The 17,800-nt window shown below is 37.4% G+C and overlaps 2 protein-coding genes and 1 long non-coding RNA gene across 3 annotated transcripts; all 3 read left to right on the top strand.

The window, feature by feature from the left end:
• Positions 1–702: 702 nt before the first annotated feature.
• Positions 703–2,035, top strand: LOC141723363 (uncharacterized). Its single transcript, XR_012576254.1, has 2 exons — positions 703–1,117; positions 1,388–2,035. It is a non-coding gene; the product is annotated as an uncharacterized LOC141723363 (long non-coding RNA).
• A 7,092-nt stretch (positions 2,036–9,127) lies between these two features.
• On the top strand, positions 9,128–9,481 carry LOC141660806 (uncharacterized). Its single transcript, XM_074467790.1, has one exon. It carries the CDS (start codon positions 9,128–9,130, stop codon positions 9,479–9,481), a length of 354 nt encoding a protein of 117 aa, XP_074323891.1.
• A 5,447-nt stretch (positions 9,482–14,928) lies between these two features.
• Positions 14,929–16,248, top strand: LOC141660805 (F-box protein At3g07870-like). Its single transcript, XM_074467788.1, has one exon. The coding sequence runs from the start codon at positions 14,992–14,994 to the stop codon at positions 16,246–16,248; it is 1,257 nt and encodes a 418-aa protein (XP_074323889.1). The 5' UTR covers positions 14,929–14,991.
• The last annotated feature ends 1,552 nt before the right edge of the window (positions 16,249–17,800 follow it).

The following is a 17,800-nucleotide window of genomic DNA, read 5'->3' as shown; positions in this document are numbered from 1 at the left end:
TTATTCATATAATATTAAAAAGTGGGTCCTGATTTAACAATTTTTAACATTTTAGAGTTCAGCAATCCCCTTCTGGGTTTTAGAAATATTAAAAAAATTAATTAATAAAATGTACACCGATTTAAGATTTAGGATTTAGGGCCTTTAGACCCTAAACCCCAGAGCCTAAATCCGAATTTAATCTAGTAAAGGCCCTAAATCCTAGGAACCAAATCGTAATTATTAACAATTTTTAATATTTTAGAGTTCACCAATTCTCAATTTGGGTTTTAAAAATATTTATAGATATCAATAAAATACGAACAAAACATCCCTTAGAATAACGTGTTAAACTCAAAACATAATATTATCCAATATTTTGGGTAAAAAAAATAAGTAATAAATAAATAATTGCAAAACAGAACTTGAACTTGAACTTCAACTAAAACCAAACACCAACCTCCGTTTTACTAGCATAAAAACATAAAAAATTGAAAAACGCAACACGAATCTACGTTTTGCATGTTGAAAATTAAAAAAATAAATAAAAACAAAACGCGAAATTGTATTTTTGGGTAATAAAAAAAACGGATCCCAAAATTCTATTTTGAAGTAATATTGAGGATCATATTTTCTCAAAATGACATTGAGGGTTATTTTAACCCAAAAACTGACATTTGGGGCAACACCCAAGGATATCAACCTCATCTCCCTTGCCAGAGACAAGGGAGATCAAATTAACAAGTGAAAGCATAAGTTTCTTCTTCCTAAAGGCCTAAACATTATCATATTAATATAATTATCTCCACCAAAATGGACGTCAGATGATAATAACAATTAATGTTGGATCCGGCAAAAGATAAACTATATTAGTTTTTTGTTATCTCCATCCTAATCCCTCTCAACTGATCGCCTATTTTTTTGCTTCTTCTTCAGGCCTTAATGATTTGATTGTCTGGTTGTCCTACATGGACACAAGAAAAAAAAAATCAGAGCCAGCTGTGGAGATCATGCACCAAGAAAAGGGATAGAAAGTCTACCCGTTGAAATCTCCCAGAAAGTGCTTGCATGGCTACCTGTGTTGTCCTTAGTACAATATAGATATGTATTGCGAGCATTGCGCCAGTTATCACATGAGGTGAGTATTCTCAGTTGCACTTTATTACATGTACAATCCTTTTACTAAGAAATTCAAGGAGCTTTCAAAATTAAAGCAGTTCTCCATAATCAAAAAGTAGAAGTTGAGTTTGGTCTAGATCCAATAGGCAACGAGTATAAGTCAATTAAGATGGTTTACTATGATGATTCATATATTGGACTCTGGACTATTGCCCCGGAAGGTATATATACATGTGGATTCCATCATATCTACACTCAGAAGTTCAATATGGGATATTGTTTGTAATAGATGGAGAAGTAACGGAAGCATGCCTTGGCACTCCGAAAGACATGCAAGGGGACAATTTGAATCACCACAAGATATCTTTTGTCTAAATGGGAAGGCTATACTAGTTGATGGGATATGAGAGGCACAACATGGCTTTATCAGTGTCAATTGCATCCCTAGTATCATTTCATTTGATCTATCTAATGAACAATTTGATGAGGTTCTAAAACTACTTGTAGTAGCCTTAAATAAGCATAAAATACCTTTCGTTGGTTCTTGGAGGGTGTCGTTCAGCAGCAGTTCATAGTAATGATGAAAAGTGGAGGTGGAGGTTTGGATCATGAAACAGTATAACGTGAAAAATGGGTATATTTTGCAGTTTTTGCTAGATTACAAAGATGGGAAACTAGCTTTGTACAATTCAAAGAATGAGAAATAACAGACCTGCAGATTCAGGGACGCAACAAAGTTCAACAAGTTGTACACGTTAATTGGATCGACCAACAACAGACTCCTAGTGGTCCAGTGTTGTAGTGCAGGTATCGAATATCTTGAAACTTAAAGTGGATATTAGTGACCAGAGGTAACCTGATCAGGCATTTAAGCCAAAACATATATATGTGTAATGATCAACAAACCTTATTTGCTAGTACCTTGAATTAAAATACAGATCCAGTATGTCAGATACAAGATGATAAAAATCAATACCATATATTAAGATGATAATATCAGTTAAATTACAGACAACCAAAACTAATAGCAACAATAGGGTGTATTTTCTTCCATTTGTACAGTTCAAAAAAATTTTGAATTTCACATAACAATTAAAATAAATCCTGCAAAAAATTACAGCAACAGTTGTTCTCACAAAATACTAATAACAAAAACAAGATACCATAAATTTTGTTATTTAAACAAGTCTAATATTGTAGTTTAGTGAATATATGTCATTCTTTTTTACAAAGAAACAGACGGTTCAAGTACAAACGTGTGAAAACATTACAGGGTTAACTAAGAAAACTATTTTGATAATGTCTATCTTCTGCAAGCTCAACAGTTGCTGGTAAGAGAGATTGGGAAAAAATAGATCTATCCCAATAACCTGCAAGTAGAAGTGAAATTATAACCATGAAAATAATGAACTGATTTCATTAAACAAGTGAAAATCTCTACTATAGTTTATGTCCCAGTATAGGACTATGGCAAGATGAAGGTATAAGTACTTCCAAGTTAAATACTTAAAGCTCGGAAAAAGAATGAGCGCTACTATTATATCTTGTGAAAACGCCATGTCTATATCTCCAACCCCATGTTGTAATCTTGCATGTTATAATGTAAACTGTACTATTTGAGACGGAGACTATTAATTATTTTTGTAAAATTAGTGTATCTACCTTACCTGGTTGACTTGATCCAGATTGCTGATAATACGAAGACGTATATTTGGGAAATTGGGAGAAACTGTTGAATTGTTGCATCTTGCAATACGTCTCAAACACAAAACCGATTATGATAATATTATTGGTTGTCGTTGAGGGATGATCATCAGTTCAACAATTATATGCAAGAAATCTTTCTTTTTTGAAGAGCAGATCAGCCAACAAAAATCACTATAGATAAACTCAATAAGGGTTAGCTGCTAAACCATTAGGCGCATACTACCTGCATAACTGTAACTCTTTTACCACAATTAACATGTCACACAAATCCTAAACCATGAAAGTGATAAGATAAAGTTTTAAAACCTGATAGAAGAAGAAGAGTCTTGTCATCTGACATGCTTGTATCTGTGAAGTGAGTCACTTCGTCGTTTCATTTTATTCCTGTGTCTATTGTTTCGTTTAAACACCTCAGTTTTTGTTATCACAATCAATCATTTCAACCCTTATTCCTATCATTATGTATAAGCAAAAGTCAAGTATGGAGGAAATGGAGGAGGCCTTTGCCGCAATCCAAATGGAGGAGGAGGAGGATGGAGATTTGAACTATGCAAACACGACGGAAGATCTTAGCGATATTGATATGAGATGGTGTCTCGTGGGACGTTTTCTTACTGATTCACATATCGACTTTCAGGCCATGCAACACAAGATGGCCTCTCTGTGGAGGCAGGCAGGGGAGGGGATTATATGTCAAACAACTGGAAAATAACAGATTCATTTTCCAGTTCTACCATGAAATCGATATCACTAGAGTTATCGAAGGAAGCCCGTGGACCTTTGGGAGATTTCATTTGGTTTTGGAGAGACTTAAGGAGGGTGACAATCCAAAAACTGTAGACATAAATAAGATTGATTAGTGGGTGCAATTACATGGCATGGGTACAGGTTTCATGTCACAGCGTGTGGCAACGGACATTGGTAACTATATTGGCTCATATGTGGATGGCGATCCTAATAATTTCGTTGGTGTATGGAGAGAGTTTTTACGCATAAGGGTGTCTATACCGCTGAATGTACCTATTAAAAGGCGTATGAAGCTGAGGAAGTCGGAAACGGAGTGGTGCTGGGTAAACTTTCAGTATGAAGCAATTCCTACATTCTGCTTTATCTGTGGTTTGATTGGACATAGCGAGCGATTCTGTGATAAAATATTTGACACTCCTCTTGAAGGTCTTAGCAAACCATACGGGGCATGGTTGAGAGCTGAGCCTAGGCGGAAAATTCACACTATGGGGTCAAAGTGGCTGCGTCCCGGTGGTAGTTCTCAGGGGAAGTTTTCCGGTGAGGGAGGGAATACAGAAGCAGATAAGGCAAATTCCAACAATGTCGCGAAGGAGAAACAGACGGGCGAGAATTCAGGGTTGGTTACAAGATTTGCTTTAAAAGAAAATAATATGGGCATTATTAGTGGACGGATAGATACAACTAATCATGCTGAGCCCCACAAGGCAATTACTCAAAATTCAAATCTTTTATTGGAGGCTAATGAGTATGGGCCGGACTCTCCAGAACTGATTGTAGTAGAGTCCAAGAGACGTCGAATGGGCTTAGTGGTGGAAAACAAAACTATGGAAACCCAGGACCAAGATACAGAGATGGTAATGCAACATAATACTTCCGAGGAGTCAAAAAACGAGGAATTGGCGGGTGCTGCTGTGCAGTCCCGCCAGTCATTATGAATGCGTTAGCTTGGAACTGTCAGGGCATGGGTTCCCCTGTTAAAATTCAGTTCCTTCAAGATTTAACCCGTACGGAGAGACCTTCTTTTATTTTTCTTAGTGAAACTATTAGTAGTTATCCAAATATGGAGCGGTTGTGTAACAAGTTACAATTCGATGGTTTTGTGGCTGTTGAGCCTCAGGGAAGGAGCGGAGGAGTAGCGTTATTCTGGAAGTGTTCGGGAGATGTTAAGCTGATTAGTATGTCCAGGTATCACATTGATGTGGAGGTTAGTTCAAATAATGCTAGCACATGGAGGTTAACAGGGTTGTATGGGGAGCCAGCGAGAGCAGAGAGGCATAAGACCTGGGAGCTCCTTCGAAACTTATCTCGGGATGCAAACTTACCGTGGTGTGTAATGGGTGACCTTAATAATATGACCTCACAAGCTGATAAAAATGGGGGACCTCCTTATCCGAATAATCTTATCACTGGTTTTAATGACTGTTTACAGGAAGCCGGACTATATGATCTTGATATTTTGGGGCACCAGTACACTTGGGAAAGAGGAAGAAACACGGACCATTGGATCGAAATTAGATTCGATAGAGTTCTAGCCAATTCTCAGTGCTTAGACTTATTTCCAACGTCGAAAGTGTATAACTTGGAAGGCTCACCGTCCGACCATAGCCCTCTTTTGGTGATTCCTGAGAGCCAGTTGACAAGTGTTCGGCAACACAAGTTTCGTTTTGAGAACGCGTGGTTACTGGAGCCTGCTTGCTTTCAAATTGTCAAAGATTGTTGGGAGGGCCAGGACACACTTTCAGTCATGCAAAAGCTCCGAGGTTGTGCTGAGAATTTACAGATTTGGGGTCGTGAGATCACAGGTTGTTTCAAAAAATGTATTAAGGAGTGTAAGAATAAGCTTCGAATTTTGAGAAATAAGCGTGATAGCAAGTCTGTGGAGGAATTTCAGCTGACAAAGAAACAGCTTTTTCTGGTGCTTGATCAGAGAGAGATTTTTTGGCGTCAAAGGTCGAAACAATTATGGTTGCAAGCGGGAGAGAAAAACACTAAATATTTCCATGCCTCGTGTAACATTAGGAGAAGAACCAATCACATTCAAAGGCTCCAGAATGAAAACGGAGAATGGGTTGATTGGAATGGGGGTTTACATGACCTTATTCGGGATTACTATCAACATCTGTTTACACAAGGGTCGTGCCAGAATAGAGAGGTGCTGGAGTGTGTTCCTCGAACAATCACAGATGTGCATAACAATATACTCTTGGAGCCAGTATCGGACAGTGAAGTTAAGCAAGCTATTTTTAGCATGCACCCTGACAAAGCGCCAGGGCCGGATGGCATGACCCCGATATTTTATCAGAAGCATTGGGCGGTTGTAGGGAATGAAATCACTCAGTTAGTTCGGAAATTTTTCGAAACTGGAGAAGTTATGGAAAGTATGAATGACACCAACATTGTTCTAATACCGAAGAAAAAGAACCCCTCCCTTTTGTCAGAACTTCGTCCTATTGCGCTGTGCAATGTTGTGATGAAAATTATTACGAAAGTGGCTGCCAATAGACTTAAGCAGGTATTAGAGGTGGTAATTTCAGACACTCAAAGTGCTTTTATTCCGGGACGCCTTATTTCTGACAACATTATGATTGCGTTTGAAATTAGGCATTATTTGAAACAAAAGAAGTTTGGCAAAGAGGGTTTCATGGCTCTAAAGCTTGACATGTCAAAGGCGTATGATCGTATAGAGTGACAGTTTTTACAAGAGATTATGGTCAAGATGGGTTTTAATAATTGGTGGACGCATCTCATTATGTAATGTGTCTCATCAGTTATGTACACTATCAGTCATGGGGCTCATGAGATTGGTCCAATAAAACCAGGCCGTGGATTGAGACAAGGAGATCCACTATCTCCTTATCTCTTCATCATTTGTGCTGAAGGGCTGTCTAGCATTATCAAACATTATGAGAGGAAGAACTGGATTGCGGGCGTCAAAATTTGTAGGAGAGCACCAGTGCTTAGCCATATGTTGTTTGCGGATGATAGCTATGTGTTCTGTAAGGCGGAGGAGAATCAAGCAGGTAAAGTCAGGGAGTTGTTGGCTTTGTATGAGCAAGCCTCAGGTCAGAAAATTAATAAAGCCAAATCATCTGTCTTCTTCAGTGCTAATGTGATTGAGTATAATAGAGAGCTGGTATGTCAGGCTTTGCAAGTGCAGCAAGCTGATAACTCTACTAAATATCTAGGTCTGCCAATATGTTGGGCGAAATAAATCGGTGGTTCTTGGCTATTTGAAGGACAAAGTTAAGGCTAGTATTCAAAACTGGCAAGCTAAAAATGTGTCAAAACCGTCGAAGGAGCTTCTTATAAAGACTGTTGCTCAGGCACTTCCAAATTTCGCGATGAATGTTTTCCTTCTTCCTTTGGAATTGATCAAAGATGTAGAGAAAGAGATGTCTAAATTTTTCTGGAACTCTTCCAACAAAAATAGCTCTCACATCTCTTGGATGTCTTGGGAACGAATGGCCAAGCATAAACATGCTGGAGGTCTGGGCTTCAAATGCCTTCGCGATTTTAATCTTTTGATGCTTGGGAAGCAATGCTGGAGGCTGATTACAAACCCAGATAGTTTAGTGGCTCGGGTTTATCGAGCTAAGTATTATGCTCAGGGGGAGTTTTTAGGTGCAAAGTTGGGAGGCAGCCCAAGTTTTATTTGGCGGAGCATTTTCGAAGCAAAGCAAGTGATTTCCTCTGGAGCTTGTTGGCGTATTGGATCGGGGAAGGACGTTCAGATCTCTAATCAACCTTGGCTTCAAGATTCTCATAATTCTTATATCAGTACTGAGTCCTTATCAATTGTGGGTAGAACTGTCGACTCACTCTTCCAAACGGGCACTAGAGATTGGGACTTGGAAATCATCAGGGATATTTTTAATGATAGAGATCAGAGGTGCATTCTCAACACCATAGTTGAACATCAACTGGATAAAGACACTCTCTTCTGGAAGCATGAGCAATCGGGGGATTATTCTGTTCGAAGTGCCTATAAGCTGTTACAGTTGCAGAAAGGGGTATGGAATGTAAATAACAATCTTTCTTTTTGGAAGATAATTTGGAGCACAAAAGCTCCACCGAAGGCCTTGCATTTGATCTGGCGTGCTGCTAATAATTGCCTCCCCACAAAAACTCAGCTAAGAGAGAAGCATGTTCATATTGATGATCGATGTCCAGTTTGTGATAATGGTGTGGAGTCGATTATTCATGCTTTGGTTGAATGTACTGTAGCTGCTGAATGTTGGCATAGTTTCGATACTGATTTGCAAGTGCAGTCGGGAATGAGTTTTTCGGATTGGCTACATGCTAATACCAATGGCCAGACGATGTCGAGGAAAGCTAAGATGCTTACGCTATGTTGGTCGATTTGGCGTGCTAGAAACGATCTTGTGTGGAACAGGAAGAGATGGTCAGCAATGAAGATTGTTGCAAAAGCTTGGGAGTATCTTTCTCAATGGAATGGAGCTCAGGCCAGAAACTACAAGGTACCACTTCAACCCATGCTTGCTGGGGATGGTGCGGTTTACTGGGCAAAACCTAAAACTGATGTAGTAAAGATAACGGTGGATGCAGCAATTTTTTCTGACCAAGGAACATGTGGCATTGGCATCATCTCTCGGGACCATGATGGCAGCTTACTGGGAGCTAAATCAAAACAGTATGCAGAGGTGTTGAATCCTTCTATGGTGGAAGCCATGGCCATAAAGGAAGCTTTGAGTTGGGCTAATGACAGACAGTGGAGCTCGGTTATACTCGAATCAGACTGCCTGCTTGTGGTGCAACTGATTCGTAGCGCAACACCAATGAGATCGAGGTTTGGGCAAGTAATTGAGGATTGCAGGAGATTGATGAGTCATTTTAACAACTTTGAGTTGTACTTTATTAAGCGATCTGCGAATATGTCGGCACATGAACTAGCTCAGGTGTCCCATATCTATCCTGATTGCATTTTTGACCGGAGGTCTGTTCCAGTTAAAGTCAAACATTGTATCTTGAATGTTTTGAATGAGGATTGAAATTGCATTTTCGTCAAAAAAAAAAAAGTTTTAAAACCTGATAGTCAACACAGCTGACTTTCCCAAATACCCAAATACTTGTAAAGTTAGTTACAGCTCATCAGGCATGTGATATATATAGTGATGTAGGTGTTGTATAACAGAGAAGAAAAATACAAAACATTTTTACACTCTCTCTCTCTTACTCTCTCTCTAATCTGTTATCTCTCAAAGTTCATCTCTGTAACTCTCTGGGTATTTCACAAGTTCAATATCTTCTTTCAAGATTATATGAAAGTTTCATGAATGCTTAGTTCAAATATGGTATCAGAGCACTAGGAATCATTGATTGTATGTCTTCGATCATCAATTCATACAACGATTGTTGAAAAATTGATTCATATTCATACAAGAATCAATTCATTGATTCATCTCAAATCGGTATGTGTTTCTCGATTCATATTGCTCATTAAATTGAAGATTCAGATCAGTTTGTTAATTGAAGACTGCTTGATTCTAGATCTGTGATTTACCTATTCAATTGTCCATTGTTAAGAGATTGTTAAGCTGTAATTGTTGAAAACAAAATGTCAACTAGTGCTTCATATTCAGCTGCAACTGCAGATTCAACAACTATGCCATCCACACTAGATTGTAATCATTCGTATTACATACATCCATCTGATAGTCCTGGAATGCAAATCACAACTGTAATTTTGACGGAGAACAATTATAATCAGTGGCGTAGATCAATGGAGTTAGCGTTGTCATCTAAGTTGAAACTTGGATTTGTCGATGGTACATATGTAAAACCTGCTGCTAATTCTACGTTATTGATTCACTGGACTAGATACAATAATATGATAACGTCTTGGATATTAAATTCAGTAACCGTAGAAATCAGGAACAGTATTGTCTACATTCAGTGTGCTAGAGTCTAGAGATATATGGACTGACTTGGAAGTTCGTTATGTTGTAAGCAATATTCCAAAACTGTTTCATTTACGCAAAGAAATTGCAAGTCTCACACAAGGAACTCTTTCTGTATCTTCATATTTTACAAAATTTCACAATATTCATGATGAATTGGAGTGTTTGACATCAAGACCTAGGTGCACTTATAATCTGTGTACATGTTCAGTAAATGCTAAGTTGAATGAGTTGGATTAGAGTACTCTGTTAATGCAGTTTTTAATGGGTTTGAGTGACGTATATACCGGTATCCGAGGGCAGATATTGATGATGAAGCCTTCTCCTACCCTCAATCAGACTTATGCCATGTTATTACAAGAAGAAAGTCAAAGAGATTCCAACTGCGGCATAAACACTGGTTCTGAAAACCTTGTCATGTCAATAAAAAATACTTTACCTCCTAGAACTCATAACAGGGGTGATTTTCAGAAAAGAGATTCCACAATCAGTTGTGAGTATTGCCATATTCCAGGACACCTGAAGGATAAATGCTATTGCATTCATGGCTATCCTTCTTGGTATAAACTATTTGGTAAACCGAAGCCAAAACCTAAATTTCTAACTTCCAGAAATTCTGTTGTGGCAAATGTGTCTCATACTGGAAACAACACTACTGAATCTGTGAGTGCCGGTGTACAAATGACTTCACAGTCAGAATTGAATTTATCTGAGTCTCAGTGCAGACAGCTTATTCAAATGTTACAGAAGAATATACCTGATTCTCAACAGTTGAAAGATAATGTTGCTGCTCAGCCTACTGTTTCAAGCTATGACTGGCCGTCTATTAATTAAGTTCATTTTTCAGGCATGACTGGTCACTTTGTAAGTCAAGTCCATGCTTTAACCCCAAACAACTACTCTCAGTGGATTATTGACACAGATGCAACTGATCATGTTACACCATTTCTACATCTGTTACATGAAGTGAAATCTTGTGATAGTCGACTACAACTTCCTAATGGTGATACCTCTCCTATTACTCATACTGGTAGTCTAACTTTATCTTCAGCTATCACTTTACATAATGTTCTCCGTGCACCCACTTTTGCCTATAATTTGCTATCGATTTCTAAACTTTTGTCTACTGTGTTTGATACTGGATTGCCTCTTGTGTCTCATATCACTAACAGTAATACTTGGCATGCCAGATTAGGGCATGTGTCTGCAAAAATTCTTCAGTTGTTGCCTATTAATTACATAAACAAAGTCCCAGATGTGTGTGACAGTTGTTTTCTTGGCAAACAGTCAAGACTTGTTTTTCCTCAAAGTACAAGTCACAACACATGTTTGTTTGATCTGGTCCATGCAGATCTTTGGGGACCGTATAGGTTCCAAACTCAGGACAACTATAACATGTTCTTAACACTAGTGGAAGATAAATCTCGAACCATATGGGTGTATCTCCTCTCTAATAAAGCTTCAATTCCCTTACTAATCAGGAAATTTGTGGTTCATGTACAGACACAGTTTCATAAAACTATCAAGGTCTTGCGCATAGACAATGGCACTGAGTTCTGCAATAAAGTTGTCAATAATTTTCTGCAGGAACATGGCATTATACATCAAACAAGTTGTGTTTACTCGCCTCAACAGAATGAATTAGTGGAGCGAAAACATCGTCATTTGTTGAATTGTGCTCGAGCATTGAGATTTCATGCTTCTCTCCCTATTATGTTTTGGGGTGACTGTATTTTAACTGGTGCTTATCTCATTAATCGGACTCATTCATTAATTCTGGGTGGCAAAAGTCCTTGTGAGGTTTTATTCAATGAAGTACCAGACTATAGTCTTTTAAGAGTATTTGGCTCCTTGTGTTATGTTACGGTGTTACCACAGTCCGGTGATAAATTTGCTGCTCGTGCAATCAAAGGAATTTTCCTTGGCTATCTGTATGCAAAGAAAGGATACAAGGTTTTGGATTGGACCACTAAGCAAATTCTTATTTCTCGAGATGTCAGATTTATTGAGACTGTTTTTCCCTTCAAAAATATCTCAGTTAAGACTCCACAATCGTTGCTTCCTCCATCCCCTCAATATGTTGATGATGACCCCCTTCACGTCACTCCAGTTACTTCTGATCTGCAGCTTGAGTCCAGGCCTGCAAGTATTTCTGATGTTGTCCCTGTAAGCATTCCTACAAGTGCAAATTCAGATTTGCCTACAGAAATTCAACTTGAGTCTTCCTCTGACCCTTCAACTTCTACTATACCCTGTGACAGACCTAAACGCACCAGAAATTTGCCTTCCAAATTGATGGACTACACAGGCTTACCATCACACTTGATACATCATGTTGCTGATACTGTTACAGAAACATCTACTCCTTCTGATAGCTCTGCTAGAGATGTCTCAACTTCAGCATCCGGTGTTCCACTCGAGCCTCAAACTTATAAACAAGCAGTGCAATATTCTGAATGGTGTGAACCTATGTCCGTGGAGTTGGTTGCGTTGGAGGCAAATTCCACATGGAAGTGGTTCCTTTACCAGCCACAAAGAAAGTGGTTGGTTGTCGATGGCTTTATAAGATAAAATACATTGCCAATGGTCATATTGATCGTTTTAAAGCACGGCTGGTCGCAAAGGGGTTTACTCAAATAGCCAACTTGGACTATTTTGAGATATTTGCTCCAGTGGCAAAGATGACTTCCTTCAGGTTATTGTTATCCATATCTTCTATGAATAAATGGAAACTTACCCAGTTAGATGTGATGAATGTATTTCTGCATGGCACACTTGATGAAGAAGTCTATATGACACTTCCTCTGGGATATTCTGTACCTGATCATATCGTTGCTCAGTTCCCTAATCAGAAATTAGTTTGCAGACTCTTGAAGTTGCTCTATGGCTTAAAGCAGGCACCACGCCAATGGTTTATTGATTTATCCGATGCACTCCTCTCTTTTGGTTTTCAACGGACTGTTGGTGATCCTAGTCTCTTTGTTTTCTCTCAAGGATCAGATTTAGTCTACTTGCTGATATATGTTGACGATATGGTAATGACAGGTAATAATCCTGCTCTTATGACCCTTATCACTGAGTTTCTCAGTTCGCATTTCAGGATTAAAGATATTGGCTCTCTACATTACTTCCTTGGTATTCAAATTCAAAATACTCCTGAAGGGTTGCTTATGTATCAGACTAGATATTTACCTGGAATTCTTCGTGACTTTGCTCATTTATCTGCTAAGGTCTCATTGATTCCAATGGATCAACATCATGACCTTCTACAGGAAACAGATAGTCCCTTTCTTACAGATGTCACTGGCTATCGTCGTTTAATTGGACGACTCATTTATCTCACAATCTCACGCCCAAATTTGACATATCATGTGCATGTTTTAGCTCAATATATGGCTACTCCTCACTCTGTCCACTTGAATGCTGCGTTAAAACTTATTCGGTATCTGTTTACTACTGGAACTCAAGGTTTATTCTATTCCGCTGCAACCAATCATGTGTTAACTGCATATTGTGATGCTGACTAGGGGAGCTGCAAGCTTACTCGTCAATCTCTCACGGGCTACTGTGTTTGTATGAGTACCATTGTCATTTTCTGGAAATGTAAAAAGCAGCATACTGTGTCACGCTCGTCCGTAGAGGCCGAGTATAGGAGTATGGCCGATGTGTGTTGTGAGTTGTCTTGGATGGTGTCTCTGTGTGCTGAACTGCATCTACCCAATCTTACACCTATTCCACTGTTTTGTGATAATCAGTCTGCTCTGTACATTGCTTCGAATCCCGTTTTTCATGAGCGAACCAAGCACATCGAAATTGATTGTCACTTGGTTCGTCAGAAGCTCAAGCTTGGTCTTATCTCTCCTCAACATATCTCTATTCATGATCAACCAACAGATCTTTTTACTAAAGCGTTGTCTTCTGCGCAACAGCTGTATTTGCTGTCCAAGTTAGGTGTGGTTCGTCCTTCTCCTTCCCGCTCTAACTTGAGGGGGATGATAGTCGTCAACACAGTTGACTTTCCCAAATACCCAAATACTTGTAAAGTTAGTTACAGCTCATCAGACATGAGATATATGTGGTGATGTAGGTGCTGTGTAACAGAGAAGAAAAATACAAAACATTTTTACACTCTCTTACTCTCTCTCTCTAATCTTTTATCTCTCAAAGTTCATCTCTGTAACTCTCCGGTATTTCACAAGTTCAATATCTTCTTTCAAGATTATATGAAAGTTTCATGAATGCTTAGTTCTAATAAAACCACATACCACCAAAACAATACAAAGGAGTCAACTGAAAGATACTTGCCTTTCCTGATACAGGAACCAAGCCGATTATAACTCCAGATTTATTGTAGTTATTCAACAGGACTACTGGACTAACATGTTGAGAGGAATCAGAGGACAACTCCTACATTATATTGTGGTTATTCAATAAGACTACCGGACCAAAGACTGAATCAAAAAATTAATGCAATTGATAAGAGCTATACAACACCACCTTTACACATGAAAGGATGTCTGGATTGCAAGCTCCAGATCAAGAATCGGGCAGAACTTGGTGACTTTGCCAGGATCAGCAATACTTCAGCTTCATTATTTCGTAGAATTCGCACATATGCAGGAACCAAATCTTCCCTTCAAACATATAAATTGTCACATTTAACTAGGTACTAGCCTAATATTACATTCTTCCAAAGTAGATGACCATTTTACTTAAGTTTGTCAGCTTTATAATGTTAATCCTTTCAAGCACAAATATACTGTAACTTGCTATAATATTGGGATAATCCTTGTTAATTATATCAGTTGCATAGTTCTTTTCTTTATAAACAATACAATATTGGTGGAAACAGAATTATACTGCACTACTTGAGTTTCAAGTGTGTGCATAGATATTTATTTTTCAAGTATAGTAATTGAGTTAACGGGCATGTTTTTTAAATCTGTATCTTATACGAAGAGTCATTTCATGTTTTAAATGACTGGTAGTATATAAACATCAACTACTGTCATCTGTTTATACTCCTTATATGCTTGAACTATCTCAAGTTCGGTTGATTGTTAAAATATAACATTTCAGAAATTATTAGTATGTCATTTATACTCTAGTATCCTATATCTACATATCTATAGGAATGCTCTCAGCAAAATACTTGGGGATATCAAAGCAGTATCGCCATCGTCTCCTTTAAGGAAAGGTTGACAAAAGAAACTAGGTGTGCAGATGAACAAAAATTCCTGGAAGTAACCACACATGGGTGCATAATTTTATGTATTCTGATTTCTACGCCCGACAAATAACAGAACATTATCTTAGTCTTCCTAAACACTATCATAATATATATTCTCTGCTAATATGGATATAGGATAATAATAACAATTAAAATTGGATCCAACAAATTAACTTCATTAGTTTCTTGGTGTCTCCGTCTATTCCCTCTAATCTGTTTGCCTATATATTATCTTCATGATTTTTTTTTTATACTTTAAGCCTTCATAATTTGGCTGCCTGGTTTTTCTACATGGATACAATTACTTATAAGAAAAGAAACCTTGGATCAGATGATGATCATGAGAGGAAAGGGATGGAAAATCTACCTGTTGAAATCTCCCAAAACATATTTGCAAGGCTACCAGTGTCTTCTTTGGTCCAGTCCAGCAATGTGTCACGAACCTGGAGCCATTTGTCATATGAGGTGAGTCTTTTAAATTTACACCTTTCTCGAATAGGAAAAAAGAATCCCAGCCTCATATTTCACAGCTTAAATCCTGCGAGAAACCAACTTCAATTTGTGGAATTAGCTAGTCCACTTTGTGAAAATGAGCTGATTGGGAAAATAAAAATTCCTTTTCATACTACAATGCCTGAAAAGATTCATATACTAAATTCGTGTAATGGTTTGTTATGCATCTCAAATGAATTCTGCAAAGATCCTTATTACATATACAATCCTTTTACTAAAAAATACACGAAGCTTTCAGAATCAAGGCAGTTTGAAAAACAGATAGTAGAGGTTGGCTTCGGTTTAGATCTAATAGCCAACGAGTATAAGTTAGTTAAGATGGTTTACTATGATAATTCACATACACGTGGCTTTCCTTATTATCGGCACTCTGAAGTTCAGATATGTAATGTTATTAACAATACATGGAGAAGTATTGGAAGAATACCTCGTCACTTTAAACGACCATCAATGGAACATTTTTCATCACCACAAGATATCTTTTGCCTAAATGGAAGATTGTACTGGTTGATGGGATCAGGGGAACAGAATGGAGTTACCGATACTGATTGTATCCCTAGAATCGTTTCTTTTGATCTATCTAGTGAACAATTTTACGAGGTTCCAAAACCTGCTTGTGGTGGCCTTAACAGGCCTAATTATCTTTTGCTGGTTCGTGGAGGTTGTCTTTCAGCAGCAGTTTATATTAATGAAGGGAAGGTGGAGATTTGGGTGATGAAAGAGTATAATGTGCAAGAGTCTTGGATCAAAGAATTTGTTATTGAAGCTCACCCACGGAATATGAATGCACCATCATCGAATGTACATTCCTTTTGTGTGCATGGGATCTGGGCGAATAGAGTTTTGCATGGCAAATCAGTTCGGGTTTTGTGTTTCCTAAAGAACAGGGATATTTTAATACAGTACAGAGATGGGAAACTGGCCTCATACAATCTAGAAAATGAAGAAACTACAGACCTACGATTTCAAGGACTGCCGTCAAAGTTTAATACAGTTGTACACATTGGTAGCCTCAGTTGGATCCACCAACAATAGACTAAATACTAATAGTGCAAGCATTGAGGATCTTAAAACTTGTAATGGATATAAGAGATCAGCTGTCATGTAAATCTGAGTTTTAAATTCAACAAGATAGTATATATATGTGTGATCAAATTATCAAGTCTTAGCCGCCCTAAATATGATCAAATCAAATCCACTAAGATATAAAATGATTACGACAATTCAAACAGATAGTTGAAAAAATAATAGCACAGTTTTCTTTGCATCTGTCTTCCATACTGTTTAATAATTTGTTGTCATCTGATCTCGTCATTGTTAACTAAATTCCGCCTCAATTGTCTTGTTAATTTGGTTATGTACTTCTTTCTACGATTTCTCTATGTTTTAGTAATGGAGTTAGTAGCTGTAAGACACAACAAATCCAAATGTTGTAACTAAGCAGCTTATTTTACATCCTCATAATGTTGTAAAAACTCTGAGACTTCTGTATAAATGGATACTGAATGGTGCTGGCTTTAAAGAGCTGTGATTATAAGATACACTGGACAAATTAGGGGGCATAATTGTCTTACCACGTGGATTAGCGAAAGTTAAGTCCATACAATCACAAACCAATTCAGTAACAAACAATCGAAAACATCAATACAAGTGGTATTTTCCAAATTAAGGGCATGTAATGTAGACAGGCAACCGAACTTGAATCATAACTTCGAGACCCGACGATATTTTTTTACATTTTGATGTTTGGGAGAAGTCATACGAAGTATGAAATGTGAGTAGGCAATACCATTTTGGTTGTGTTTGGGATATTTTCGAGTTAATCTTTAAAATTTCCCAAATTTTTAGAAAAAAAATTATGTCTAAGGATTTTCATGAACTGCTATGTCTACTACACACCTAAATAAAAATATACCCAAATAAAAGTACCAACTCATTTTTTGATGGATATGTCAATCCAAAAATAATATAATATTTTGTAGAACAATATAACAAGTTTGTAGAACAGCAATGTACTTGCAAATAAAGTAGAAATGGAGAATCAAGAAGGAAATGTGGTCCATCAATCAATCTTGCAAATAAAGTAGAAATGGAGGATCAAGAAGGAAAGGTGGTCCATCAATTAATATAACAATTTTCACCATTTAAAAAGCCACCACAAAGAGAAAAAGAAATAAAAAGAAAAAAATGAGCAAAAAGGACATATATGAAATTTATAATTGTTGCACATATATTATTATTAATTACTTTTTAACTCATTTATTACTTATATGTTCATATTTTATCAAAATATGTTCCAAATCATTTGAAAATATTGATCAAACAGAAAATTCAAAAGATTGCCAAATACCAGAAAATCAAAAAAAAATGTCAAATATCACGTGCTTTCACCTGAAATTTAACTAGCAATGTGTGTTAAAAAATCAGGGAAATGTAAGCATCCCGAAAAGAAATACCCACAATCATAAGCTGATGATAATTTTTTTCGTGCATGTATGTACTAGGCATTTCCTTTCTTATTATACTCCAGGTGAGTTTGAGGTATGGATTAATATAAAATTATAATATTTTCATTTTATTTTAAGAG

This window comes from Apium graveolens, chromosome 5 (assembly GCF_009905375.1).
Source record: "Apium graveolens cultivar Ventura chromosome 5, ASM990537v1, whole genome shotgun sequence".
NCBI classification, from domain to species: domain Eukaryota; kingdom Viridiplantae; phylum Streptophyta; class Magnoliopsida; order Apiales; family Apiaceae; genus Apium; species Apium graveolens.
This window is presented reverse-complemented; position numbering and strand designations above follow the sequence as displayed.

Excerpts from the sequence above, each read along its gene's own strand:
- LOC141660806 (XM_074467790.1), top strand. The coding sequence starts at position 9,128 with ATGTCAACTAGTGCTTCATATTCAGCTGCAACTGCAGATTCAACAACT.
- LOC141660805 (XM_074467788.1), top strand. The coding sequence starts at position 14,992 with ATGGATACAATTACTTATAAGAAAAGAAACCTTGGATCAGATGATGAT.